The sequence below is a fragment of the Monodelphis domestica genome, chromosome 6, assembly GCF_027887165.1.
Source record: "Monodelphis domestica isolate mMonDom1 chromosome 6, mMonDom1.pri, whole genome shotgun sequence".
Classification (NCBI taxonomy): Eukaryota; Metazoa; Chordata; class Mammalia; order Didelphimorphia; family Didelphidae; genus Monodelphis; species Monodelphis domestica.
The window spans coordinates 297,292,268-297,306,283 of NC_077232.1; the positions used below are offsets into that span (position 1 = coordinate 297,292,268).

The 14,016-nt window shown below is 42.1% G+C and overlaps 1 protein-coding gene across 1 annotated transcript in view; it reads right to left on the reverse strand.

Annotated features, from left to right (window-relative positions):
• Positions 1–3,697: 3,697 nt before the first annotated feature.
• The window catches only part of PPP2CB (protein phosphatase 2 catalytic subunit beta), a 44,723-nt gene continuing 34,404 nt past the window's right edge, over positions 3,698–14,016 (reverse strand). The window contains exons 3-7 of the mRNA XM_001363754.5: positions 12,774–12,947; positions 10,601–10,690; positions 9,297–9,458; positions 6,581–6,699; positions 3,698–4,394 (exon numbers count right to left, since the gene is read on the reverse strand). Of these exons, the coding sequence (XP_001363791.1) occupies positions 4,322–4,394; positions 6,581–6,699; positions 9,297–9,458; positions 10,601–10,690; positions 12,774–12,947 (618 nt within the window). The 3' untranslated portion in view covers positions 3,698–4,321. The remainder of the gene's footprint in view (positions 4,395–6,580; positions 6,700–9,296; positions 9,459–10,600; positions 10,691–12,773; positions 12,948–14,016) is intronic.

The following is a 14,016-nucleotide window of genomic DNA, read 5'->3' on the forward strand; positions in this document are numbered from 1 at the left end:
TAAGAAATTCTTCCTTGAGATGGAAAGGAATATGGCTTCTGCTCCACTGAAAACCAACAGGCTACAACTGCTTATCATTCCGGGGTGATACAAGGGTGGGGTCTTTTGAAAATCTCGTGAACTCAATGCCAAGTCTCAGAGGACCATTAACTATAGGAAAGGAGGCCATATTGAGGAGTAATGAAAAGCTGGAGTCATTTTTTTTAAAACCCTTACCTTCCATCTTGGAATCAGTACTATGTATTAGTTCCAAGGCAGAAGAGCAGTAAGTGCTAGTGGTAAGGCAATGGGGGTTAAGTGACATATAGCTAAGAAGTATCTGAAGCCATATTTGAACCCAGGACCTTCTGTCTCTGGGCCTGGCTATCCACTGTGCCACCAAGCTGCCCCCTTAGAGTCTTTATTTAAGTCCATCCACATCTTGGCTCATTGCACACTGCTGTAGGTATTGGGGGTTTGGTGGAGAGGGTTGGGGAGGGAAGTCAGGCAGGCAGCCAGTAAGCTCTTACAATGTGGGGGTTAGGGATACAGAGAAAGGCCAAAGACAGGCCCTGCCCTAGGGCAGCTCCCAGTCTAAGGGAAAGACAAGCATCAACAATGATGGCATAAAAGATACAAATCGAGACAGAAAGGATCAGTGGAATAGACTTGGGGTAAGTGACCTCAGCAAGACAGTATACGATAAACCCAAAGATCCCAGCTTTTGGGTCAAAAATCCACTATTTGATAAAAACTGCTGGGAAAACTGGAAGACAGTGTGGGAGAGATTAGGATTAGATCAACACCTCACACCCTACACCAAGATAAATTCAAAATGGGTGAATGACTTAAACATAAAGAAGGAAACCATAAGTAAATGAGGTAAACACAGAATAGTATACATGTCAGACCTTTGGGAAGGGAAAGACTTTAAAACCAAGCAAGACATAGAAAGAATCACAAAATGTAAAATAAATAATTTCTACTACATCAAATTAAAAAGCTTTTGTACAAACAAAACCAATATAACTAAAATCAGAAGGAAAGCAACAAACTGGGAAAAAATCTTCATAGAAACCTCTGACAAAGGTTTAATTACTCAAATTTACAAAGAGCTAAATCAATTGTACAAAAAATCAAGCCATTCCCCAATTGATAAATGGGCAAGGGACATGGATAGGCAGTTCTCAGATAAAGAAATCAAAACTATTAATAAGCACATGAAGAAGTGTTCTACATCTCTTATAATCAGAGAGATGCAAATCAAAACAACTCTGAGGTACCACCTCACACCTAGCAGATTGGCTAACATGACAGCAAAGGAAAGTAATGAATGCTGGAGGGGATGTGGCAAAGTTGGGACATTAATTCATTGCTGGTGGAGTTGTGAATTGACCCAACCATTCTGGAGGGCAATTTGGAACTATGCCCAAAGGGCACTAAAAGGCTGTCTGCCCTTTGACCCAGCCATAGCACTGCTGGGTTTGTACCCCAAAGAGATAATAAGGAAAAAGACATGTACAAGAATATTCATAGCTGCGCTCTTTCTGGTGGCAAAAAATTGGAAAATGAGGGGATGCCCTTTAATTGGGGAATGGCTGAACAAATTGTGGTATCTGTTGGTGATGGAATACTATTGTGCAAAAAGGAATAATAAAGTGGAGGAATTCCATGGAGACTGGAACAACCTCTAGGAAGTGATGCAGAGCGAAAGGAGCAGAACCAGGAAAACATTGTACACAGAGACTGATACACTGTGGTACAATCAAAGGTAAAGGACTCCTCCACTAGGGACAATGCAATGTCTCTGAACAATCTGCAGGGATCTAAAAAACACTATCCACAAGCAGAGAATAAACTGTGGGAGTAAAAACACCAATGAAAAGCAACTGCTTGACTATAGGGGTGGAGGGGATATGACTGAGGAGAGACTCTAAATGAACACTCTGGTGCAAATACCAATAACATGGAAATGGGTTCGAACCAAGAACACATGTGAAACCCAGTGGAATTGTGCGCCAGCTATGGGAGAAGTGGTGGGAGGGGGGTGGGGGGAGGAAAAGATAATCATCGTTTCCAATGAATAATTTTTATAAATAACCAAATAAAATGTTTAAAAAGTAAAAAAAAAAAGATACAAATCAAGGCCCTTCTCTGAGGGTGGGCACTCCCATTAAATGGGGCCGGGAAAAGCCTCAAAAAGATGGAATTTTCAGTGGAATTGCTTGTCAGCTCTGGGAGGGGGGAGGAAAGAATATGAATCATGGAAACATGGAAAAATATTTAAAAATTAAAATTAAAAAACAAAAGAAAGAAGATGATGGGATTTAAGTGGCTCCTTAGAAGGAAGTCAGAAGAATGAGGAAGGACGAGCACTCCAGGCAGGGGAAAGCCATCAAAGAGATCAAGAGCCAGGTTATGGAACATCATGTACAAGTCACAGCAACAAGGTCAGCATCAGAGATCACATGGAGGCTGTGAAAGAGAGGGTTTCCCATTTGCTTCTGGAAGCAATAGGAGCCAATGAAGTTTATGGAGTAGGGGGTGACATGGTAGAATCTGAGCTCAAAGAAGATCACCATGGTGGCTAAGCGGGAGATGGATTAGAGCAAGGAGCTTCCCTGGCATGCCCCTGACTGGTGCAGCACTGTTGAGGAGCCAGGGAAAAAGGCAAGGTTAGTGGCCACTGGTGGAAAGTAGCTCAAATGAAAGATGAAGAGCAGTGGGAGTTACCCAGGGATGAGGATGTGGGACAGGTGACAAGAGAACATTGTAGAAGGAGCTGCTGTAGAAGCCTTGGAGGAAGGAAGAGAAGGGAAGGAGAAGGAGGAACAGGGAGAGATTGCAGACCTTAGGAACATGGACATGGGTAGAGGGAGGGACTGCAAGAGGTGGAAGGATGAGACCCAACTCCCATGGGATTTCTCCTAGCAGACGGTGGAAGAGTCAGGGGAGGCAGAAGCCTGAGGTGGTATGGGGCTCAAGCTGATTTTAAATCCATTTATATTCAACTAACAACTCAAATCCATACCTAAATGCTACCCTGGGTTTTCCACCTCAATTGTCCCAAGTTACCATTCACTACCAAATGCTATGTAAATATGAGAGAGGAGAAATCAAATGACCCCAGTCTCAGGCTCTGATTTCTTAAGAAAGCAGAGATCCTTACTTGTTTAAAAATGAAAGCTGCATCTTGACTGTTGCACATGGCTGTGGTCCTGGAGAATTAATTTATTCATCCTTACACAACCTACCTCTGACAGCTGCACATTAAATGTAAGCACTCCAAAAATAGGTCACCTAAGCTGGAAAGCCAACCCAGAAATGGCTTGTTCTTGTCTTGATCTGGTAACTGCTGGAGAGTATGTCCCTTTTTATATTTGCCACATAATAGATCAAGTAAAAGAAGTCCTTATTTTATTTGTTAAAACTCTTTCCTTCTCTCTTGTAATAAATAGTGAGTATTGGTTCCAAGGCAGAAGAATAGTAAAGGGTAAGCAATGGGGCTTATGTGACTTGCCCAGTGTCACACAGTGTCATAGGTCACATTTGAACCCAAGACCTCCCATCTCTGGGCCTGGCACTCTAGCCACTTAACCACCAAACTGCCCTGAAGTTAGCATCTTAGATGAGAGCACTTCTGGTTTCGGTCTGGGCTAACTATTCCCCAACAAACATTTCCTAGCGACGCATACCATAGCAATCCAGGACACTCGGGTTTACAACTCAAGTTTATTGGTTCCAATACAGCCAAGAAGATGCAAGCACTTCTGACAGGTATACAGAAAAAGAGGGAGATCAACACCAAACAGTCATTTAGCTTAAATGAAGGAAATCTCTCTAATGTTATGACAACGTACTCCCAAGGGGAATCTCCTTCGCCTTTCTCCAGTTAAGTTAATCATACATTTTAATAAAATAAAGAGTGATGAGTTATGTCAAAGTTACTTTGTGCATTTTCTTTAAAAATAAACTCCAAATTCTCTAATCCATGCCAGTTAAACACTAAAACTAAAATTTACATATTAATAAGCGCAAAAGGAGATGGAGGTATTAGTTACCTTTTCTGTTTGAACAGTCCAGAAGAAAACAGGGACTCCAAATACAGCAGGCAGACTGACTGACTGACTGACCAACCGACCTAAGACAGGGGTGGGGGTGGCTTTCAGCCTCGGTGGGCTTGCTCAGTGCTGAGCAAGCTGCGGCACAGTTTGGTCCATGATGGGCACTGATGCAGACACAGACCCCAATTTGTTACACAAACATGTCGATTCTTGTCGTTTAGTAAAAAAGATGCCGGATATACTTCCAGATATTTCTCATAGATTTTCCCCAAAGCTGTTTATAGGAAGTAGTCTGGGGTGCGCCGAGTTACATGGGGCTCTCCACGACGGGGTGCAGGGTCAAATTGCAGGCTGTACAAAGAGAAACCCAAAAAGTTACCCAGGGATGTTCCTTTCTGGGGTCCTTTCCCCTTTCACTATCACTAGCAGAAACCCAATCTAAAGAAAACAATGGGCTAATGAACAGATGGAAAAGACAAGATGATAGAGGAGACAACCTAGTAGCCAGCAGGCCGGTCTCTAAGCCTCGACCTGAAACAAGGTTCACAGTCAGGTACTTGGGTGCATGCATTCCTTAGGGCCCAGGCAAGATGCTCATGTTTTTACAACCTTACAATCACTTGAATACAAAAGAGGCAAGAGAAAAGAGAGCTAAGATACATCACTAATAATGGGCCCCTGCTTCCCTTTGGTCCAAACAGTACAGAGCCCAAAACAATTCTTTCATCGATGGGCAATTCCATTAGGGTCTACTTGGATGTTATGAGTCTCACCAGATCTGCCCATTCGGTGTTGACTAATGAAGAAGAGCTACACTGTGTTTGGCCATTTTAACCATTGAATCTCCAAGACCCAATGGGAACCTTCTTTGTATTTTCAGCTTCACTGAACACCTCCAATAGTTAGGAAGCTGGCCTTAATTGACCTCGGAACTTCCCCCCATTGCTCCTTCCTCTACTCTCTGGGGCCAAACAGAACCAAGGGAATCAGATCACCAATCAGATGTAGACGGCAAGAACCTCCCACTTGCCAAGTCTGAGTCTTTTCCTCTGCAAGCCCGTCTGTCATCTTTCTCTAAGAGCATTCCCTTAATTCCTTAGTTCCCAGTCTGGTGAACCTTAAGCTGATGAAATCAAGACTGTTCCATTCTACTGGATATTCACTAACCATCACTTCTACTGCCTTAGAATCCATACTGGGTATTGGTTCCAAGGCAGAAGAAAGGAAAAGACCAGGCAATTGGGATTAAGTGACTTGCCCAGGGTCACACAGCTAGGAAGTGTCTGAAGTCATATCTGAACCCAATCTCTAGGCCTGGTTCTCTTGGAACTACCTAACTGCCGCAGATCATTTCTTTAAAGATGGAATCTGTGGCTAACATCACAGTTGTAGAAAGTAATGAATGCTGGAGGGGATGTGGTAAAATTGGGACATTAATTCATTGCTGGTGGAGTTGTGAACTAATCCAACCATTCTGAAGGGCAATTTGGAACTATGCCCAAAGGGCACTAAAAGACTGTCTGCCCTTTGATCCAGCCATAGCACTGCTGGGCTTGTACCCCAAAGAGATAATAAGGAAAAAGACATGTATAAGAATATTCATAGCTGCACTCTTTGTGGTGGCCAAAAATTGGAAAATGAGAGGATGCCCTTCCATTGGGGAATGGCTGAACAAATTGTGGTATATGTTGGTGATGGAATACTATTGTGCTCAAAGGAATAATAAAGTGGAGGAATTCCATGGAGATTGGAACAACCTCCAGGAAGTGATGCAGAGCGAGAGGAGCAGAACCAGGAGAACATTGTACACAGAGACTAATACACTGTGGTATAATCGAACGTAATGGACTCCTCCATTAGTGGTAATGCAGTGTCCCTGAACAACCCGGAGGGATACAGGAGAAAAAACACTATCTACATTCAGAGGAAAAACTGTGAGAGTAGAAACACAGAAGAAAAACAACTGCTTGATGACATGGGTCAAGGGGATATGATTGGAGATATAGACTCTAAATGAACATCCTAGTGCAAATACCAACAACATGGAAATGGGTTCTGAAAAAGGACACATGCAATACCCAGTGGAATTGCGCGTTGGCTTTGGGAGGGGCAGGAGGGAGGAGAGGGAGGAATAGAAAATGATTTTTGTAACCAAGGAATAATGTTTGAAATTGACTAAAGAAAAAAAATGGAATCTGGCATTTCCCAGTATGCACATTAGTTATGCTACCCTAGAGTTTGCAGATTCTGTTCTTTTCCTTCTGCTGAAAATCAAGATAACACTTCCCCTCTTCTAATTGTCAATCACTAATTCTGTTCCCTAGTATCTTCCAAAACAATCACATTGGCCAAAAACTCATATTCAATTATATTGATTCAATAAATGTTTAGTGAACTGGATTAAAACATAATTGTAATTTTTTAAAATTTTCCTTTCACATATGAAAGAAATGTGGAAATATTAACTTCTGTTTTAATATGTGACTTAATTCTGCCATCTCCACTTTTATTTTCTTTCTAAATTGTGTGATACTTACAAGGAATATTTTAAAGTGTCATCGAGTTCCATGATAGCAGCCTGGTTCCCACAACGGTAGCAGTAATTGGGGGCACTGAAAATGGTAACCACGTTCCGATCATGACACCAGTTGTAACCCTGAAACATTTTCAAAAAAGCATCTGAGTTACTGTTATTTTTTTAAAAGGCTAATAAACATAATGACACAAGCAAGAGAAAATAGAGAAGAAGCAGAGTAATAAGAGGTAGTGCAGGAGCCATGAAGCTCTAGGTTTGACTCCCACTCCTGGCATTTAGAAATATAGCCTAGGGAGCCTCAAGATGCTAACCCAGAACCCACAATTAAGAAAAGAAGGTTCACATAAAAAGTTCTAAATGAGACAATAGTATTTCAAAGTGGAAGATCTACAATTCCTTTAAATCTTACAGCAAACCAATTTACCTTAAATCCTGAATAAGAGTTCTATTTTTAATTCCTAAAGATAAAGGTGTTCTATCAACATACCAGGCAATTTCTTGGGAAGAACATATTTAACTTCTCCATGCCAAATGAAAGATAGTTCAATTTTTAACAATCAAGAAAAGACTCACTTTATATAGGACATGACCCTGACTTGTAAGAGCAAAGATGAGAATGAGTAAAAAGCTAGAAGGAAGTATGAGAAATAAGGCATACAACCAAAACAACTGAATGCTGAACTATTTAATCAGGTAATTAATAATGTAAAATGAGAAGTGGCATCAGATAACTTAGGTAAGTCCACTGCCAGTTAGCAAATGCTTTATTTTTAAGGAAGACAGAAACGGTGACCAAAGGCAACAGACTCTGAAGTCACTTGTAAACTGTTGTGAAGGATAAGGAGGGGCTGTCTCCTAAGGCCAAAAGGAGTGTTGTGTAAAATGAACCCAAAGAAAGCCTGATAAAGACCCAACAAAGCAAATTCATTTAAGAATTGAAATGGCAAGACAACAAACAAGAGAAAATGGAAAAAATCTGCAATGGGAGAAGCAACTGGACTGGACCCCGTCCATTTGGAGGAAAGTCATGCCAGAAAACAATCATATGGCCAATGGAGGACTGGCAGACCAAGTACCTGAAGGAGGAGAAGGTATTAAAAAATTCCTGGTTTTCTCATGCAAAAAGTGGCAGAGAAAACATCAAAAACTAACCACATACCTATTTTACTGACTGCACTAAAATTTTAGGAGAGTCAAAGCTGTGAACCTAGGGAATTCTTGGTAGGATCTAGCTTTCATAGAGAAATAACAATGGCCCATGGCCAGGCCTAGAGGGCAGCACCGAGCTCACAATTAAAGAAACCCAACCTTCCAAATTCCAATACCAAAGAGAGACTGAGTGGCTGCTGGCCATCCATTACCTTCATTATAAAATCTATGGACCTGGATCTCCCTTCAAGTCATCCACCCCTGTGTCTATGAGCACAGGATAGAGGGAAAACAAACAGGAGCCCACTCTAGGACAGCAGCCTTAGCTAGATTACCTTCAGGAATTCCACCCTTCTGTAGAAAGCCCATCTTTGTCTTTCCAACTTGCAATGGGATTGCTCTAGACAATGAGTACAAGGGAAAGGGTCACAGTGCATGGGACAACCAATGAGGAACTTCTAAGGAAGGAGGAGTAGAACAAAACATACCTAGATAGACTGGGTGTGAGAAGAGGAACCAATGAGATGGTCAGGGCAGAGATGACAAAAAGATACCCAGAGGGAGGTCTCAACATCCTTGACCATCCTCACACAATATGGTGCTACTCTCAGCAATGAAAGGAAAGATATGGAGGAGAACTGCCCACAGCATACAATCATGGAGGGGAAATCTCACAAGGCTTATCTGAGGGTACTAAATGGCCAGAGGGTCAGAGAGGAGAGGCCTGGAGTCAGCAAGGCCTGAGATCAAATCCTGCTGCTGACACTGGCTACTCTAATCTCAAGGAGTTGACATTCTACTAGGCAGAGGACACAACAAAAAATGATGTCAATGACCTTTGTAGGTCTGCAAAGGGCTTCACTGACGTCATCTGAATGGAACCTTACAAAGGCTATGTGAAGGCTGCAATTATTTCCATTTTACAGATGGGGAAACTGAGGCTGGGACAGGTTCAATGACTGGCAGGATCATGGGAAAAGAAGAGGTAAAGATAGAGGAGCCCTAAAAGGCTGAAGATGCAGGAGCCAAAAGAACAGGGCACCCAGGGAACACCACAGCCTAAATGAGTTCAAGACTGTGAGGCCCAGAGAGTGCCAAGTTAGTTCTCTCTGGAATTTGTTGGGAAGCATCCACTGTGTCAAAAAAAAAACAAACCAAATGATATTTTTAAAAAGATGTGATTTATGATGAAGTAGATAGTTCATGGACTTCAACACACTTACCTTCCAGAACCAGTAAGGTGAGTTCTCCCTTCACCCAAGGAAGAGCTGAATCAGATACGTGGTTTTATGTGCTGATATTTATTTCTGACTTAGAATAGATGTAAAATAGTGTATTAACTCTATCTAGTGCAAACATATTGAAATACAACATTTCAAAGCAACACATCCTTCTACATAATCAATCTTACTAGGGCATATTAGCAAGTCCCTTCTCCACTCTCTCAAATGAGGAATAATCATTTCCCCTTGTGGCTAACACAGAGGACTGTCCTAGTGCCAGAGAACACAATGGTGTCTATGATCCATCTAAAGTGGAAGAAAGCATTCTGGTACAAATCTGCATACCTCCATCACAAGTTGGTGAGCACGGGAAACCAGTGTGAGGCCATTGGCATGGTTAAATGTTTCAGAAATGTCCTGTCCAAATGTGTAACCAGCACCTCGTGGAGAAATGCCCCATCCACCACGATCATCGGGATCTGACCATAACAGGTCACACATTGGACCCTGTCAAGGAAGAACAATGATGCCACAGAGTATAAGTGGCCATAATCTCATTGGCATAGCTGAGATGGTCAGTCATGTGTTACCCAGGCACCAGGAAGGAAGGAGGAGTATAGTACTAAAGTGAGGGAGAGTGCCAAGAGTTCTCTCAATGAAAACATTTCCCCAGAACACCATTCAATTCTTTCTGTTGACAATGTCATAAATTAACAAAATCTACTCAAACCTTCATTTAGTCATCAGAAATACTTACTAAGTATTCCAAATCCCTGTAGAATTATCCTTGAGGACTACAGGGGTCTGAATGGGAGCTGGTAGGGGGCACTTAGCCCTTTCTGTGGAGCTACAGAACTCTCCTACAGCCCCTCTTTCCCAAAACAAAGCCCCTTCATTAATTCTAACCTGTTTTAAGTGTCAACTTTTCTGTTCCTTTTTTAACATCCTAGTCACTTCCTGAAGGACTCCCCTCTCTCACAAAATGAACCCCCCTTTACAAACCAAACAGTGCAGCCAAAAGTGACTAATTCTGATCTCTCCAGCAGCTATTAATGACAGATGATGGTGGAAGAAGAAAGGGTCTTCTGAGACTGACTGAGGTCACCTGCCTTCAGATCTTCACAACACCATCTTCTTCAGGGTCTTTGAAATGCAGAGGTATTACTAACCTTTGGTGATCCATTTAAATGTGTTACTACTCTAAAAATAACTAGAAATTTTCTACTTTAATTTCACTTTGTTCCTCTTATTCAATCCTTTATGGACACAGGGAAGCTCAATAGGACTCCTCTCCTAACACAGCTTCACCACCTCCAAGACAATGTTATCAAGCCAATCCTCCTGCCTCCTAAGATCTCCCTTTAGAGATCTGGCCTAGGCCAAAGCCTAAGACACCAATGAAGAGGAAGAGAGAATTGCCATCAGTTTTTTGAGGCTGACCTTAACAAGTGGGGCCTGAATGACTCTCATCTTATATCGGAGCCTCTCTAGTAGCACCATGACCTGAGTTCTCAGGACTAATGAAATACTCTGGGTGTAATGTCTGGTGAAAGGGAAATTCAAGCCTCATTTAATGGCACAGAATTTGACATGAATGGAACACCCAGCCATCTAGATCATTGCTCATCCCCTTAAAACTCAAACAGTACCTCATGTGGAACTTCTTGCAGACGATCCAGGGCTCTAATATGATCCAGTGTATCAATGGATGGAGAAAGGCCACCATGGAGGCAAAATATCTAAAAAAAGTAGAGGATTCAATCTATTTTAAGTCTTTTTTTTTCACCAAAAAATCTGATGAAAAGTACCAAAATTATTTGAACGATGCACTTCTTACCATCATTTTTTACCTTTTAAGTTTAAATCAATTCAAAAATGTATGATTCCCACTAATCTTATCTACAAGAAAATGAGCTTACTTATAATTATAAGTCAATTTAACTACTTAATTCCATGGATAAATTTGTTCAAGATTTGCTTCAGTGAACTCATATCTCTGTGCCTTAATTCTTTACCTACAAAAAAGGGATTAATATGAGCATCTACCTCCTAGGGTGGTTGTGAGAATCAAATGAGTCAATATATGTACAGTGCTATGCAAACACTTAACTTGTTGCTGATGTCATGTCTGATTCTTTGTGACTCCATTTGGGGTTTTCATGGCATTGCCATTTCCTTCTCCAGCTTGTTTGCTTGTTTTACAGATGAGGAAACTGAGACAAACAGGGTGAAGTGAAATGCCTAGGGTCACACAGCCCATTAAGTGTCTGAGGTCAGATATGAATTAGAGTCTTCCTGATTCCAGGTCTGACATTTTATCTACTGTGCCACCTGGCTGCCCTTTAAGTACTACTATATAAATGCTAGCTGTTATTACTATTACTAGAAGAACCTCTTTCCCAGAATCCTTTGTATAAGCTGCCTAGCTAGTATGCATGGGGCTCCACAGATGAGAGTTCATACATGGCAGTAAAGGGTAGGCATAGCTCCACCCACATTCTCAATAATCCAAAGACATGCCAGAAAAGAAATGGCCAGTCAGTACTGCCTTGAGGCTTCCCTTTCTATTAATGGACCTGTGTCTACTAGAGACAATTAAGGACTAGAGAGTGGGCTCAGTTCTCTCCTCCTCTCATGCTGCCTTTCTGCCAAATGTCCTCTTCCTTTAGCCCCCCATCCCACCCTCCGGAATCTCAGGAGTCAGGGTCTCCAGAGGAGTGAAGGACCTTCCAGGGAACAGATGTGCTCATGTTGGATATATGTGTCCTGCTAATCAATACTCTTTCCTAATGCCATACAACACAACATGAGCTGCCTTCATGATGACTTTTTTAAACCCTTACCTTCCATCTTAGAATCAATGCTGTTTTAGTCCCAAGGCAGAAGAGCGGTAAGGACTAGGCAATGGGGGTTAAGTGGCTTGTCCAGGGTCACATAGCTAGGGAATATGAAGCCAGATTTGAACTCTGGATCCCCCATTCTCCAAGCCTGGCTCTCTATACACTGAGCCAACCTAGCTGCCCCAGAATGACTTAGGTTTAAGTCTTCTCTAATACCTACTCTCTGCATGGCCCTAGGCAAGTTAAGCTGAAGTTTCCTAAGCTGTAAAATTGGGTGCTGCTTCCTACTTCACAGAGTGTTCCAAGGCAGAAAGCCAATGATACACACAGAGCATCTTACCAATCAATGTTCAGATGTTAAAATGTGCCAAGGAGAGAGGTGGCAGGAAGCAGTAGAGAGCAGACCTTGGACCAGGACAGACTAGGGTTAAAGTCCCACCTCAGAGCCAGTGACCCCCCTGGCAGATCACTTTTACCAATGAGGCCTCCAGGCAGCTCTCTAAGATCCTAACCTTCAGAGAAGGGCCAACCTGCCTTGCCTGAGTGGTCCTGGACTAATGAAGTCTCAGATCCCATCACTCACCCTCAGGATGATGGATAATATTTGCTTTTTAGTTCCTACAGGCAACTAAATGGTGCAGTGGATAGAACCTTGGGCCTGGAGTCAGGAACATCTGAGTTCAAATCCAGTCTCAGACATTTACTAACTGAAAAACTCTAGGCAAGTCACTTAACCCCTCTGGGCCTGAGTTTCTTCATCTGTAAAATGGGGATAAAAGCATATACCTCCTTGGGTCATTGTGAGGATCAAAGGAGATGACATTTGTCAGGGCCTTGGTACACAGTAGCTCTCTGGAAATGCTCAGTGCCTTCCTCACTGTTACAGGCACTGACTTTTCCAGAATGCTACAAATAGATCTCTGACAAAAGTGTGGTTTTCTCTTAACACACAAACTCCACCTTAATCACTGTAAATACTTACCTGTCCATCTACTAAAGCTGTGAGTGGGAGATAATCAAACAGATCAGTGAAGTATTTCCACACGTTGGCATTGCCATACTTCCTCAGACACTCATCGTAAAAGCCATACACCTGGGTAATTTGTCGGCTCTCGTGGTTTCCTCTTAAGATTGTGATCCGCTCTGGATAGCGTACCTATAAATGGGAAAAGGAAGATTATTCAATTGGTGAAATATTCATCAGATTCACTTCTCACCCAATTCTAACAATTACTATTTTCCTCATCAGATGAAATCATAGAAAACAACTTTATGAAGAGTCAGGAAAACTTTTCATTTCCTACATACAACCATTAAAAAAAATACTGTCAATTCTATCTTCAAAGTGTTTCTTAGGTTCGTGCTTTCCCTTCACACAGCACTACAAGCCCTGGCTCCTATTACTTTATTACTGTATGGCTACAAAAACACCACTTCCAGGTCTTATCCCCAGTTCCATCTATTGGGCACAATACCACTAGCTTTCTCCATCCCTTTAGTCATTTTGCCCTCAAACTCAAAAGGCTCAAGCTCCGAGTTTCTGATTTTTACATTCAAAACTTCATCTTGTCTTAAATTTTCCCTCCTTGCTCCCCAACAAAAATTAGGCAGATTAGTAGGCTTTCAAAAAATACTTCTTTGGGGGCAGCTAGGTAGTTCAATGGATTGAGAGCCAGGCCCAGAGATGGGAGGTCCTGGGTTCAAATCTGGTCTTAGACACTTTCTAGCAAGCCCACTTCCTGGGCAAGTCACTTAATCCCCATTGCCTGGCCGTTACCACTATTCTGTCTAGGAATCAATACTTAGTATTGATTCCAAGACAGAAGATAAGGGTTTAAAAATTACTTCTTCAAAAGTTATAACCATCAGGACACCTGGGCAAAGAGCAGACTGATCAATGGAAAGCCTACTGATGGGCACTGTAACATTTATCTGCGTCTAAGGAGAAAGCCTCATAACTGGGAACCGTTTACCATTTAGTGAATTAGAGGTGTATGACTAGATCCAGAGAGAACAGGTCAGATCTCTGATTGATTTTAAAACAAATACAAGCAGCTGGCATTTCAGTTCAATCCAACCAATGCCCTTAACTGATCCTGATGAGTGTATGAGAGAAGCAGGCACGTGGCCCTCCTCCAATCCCAAGACTGAGCTGCCTGGAGGCTCACGTTGTGCCCTTGTGGCTACAACCTCTTTTTAAACCTTGCTTGTGGATTTGCTCCCAT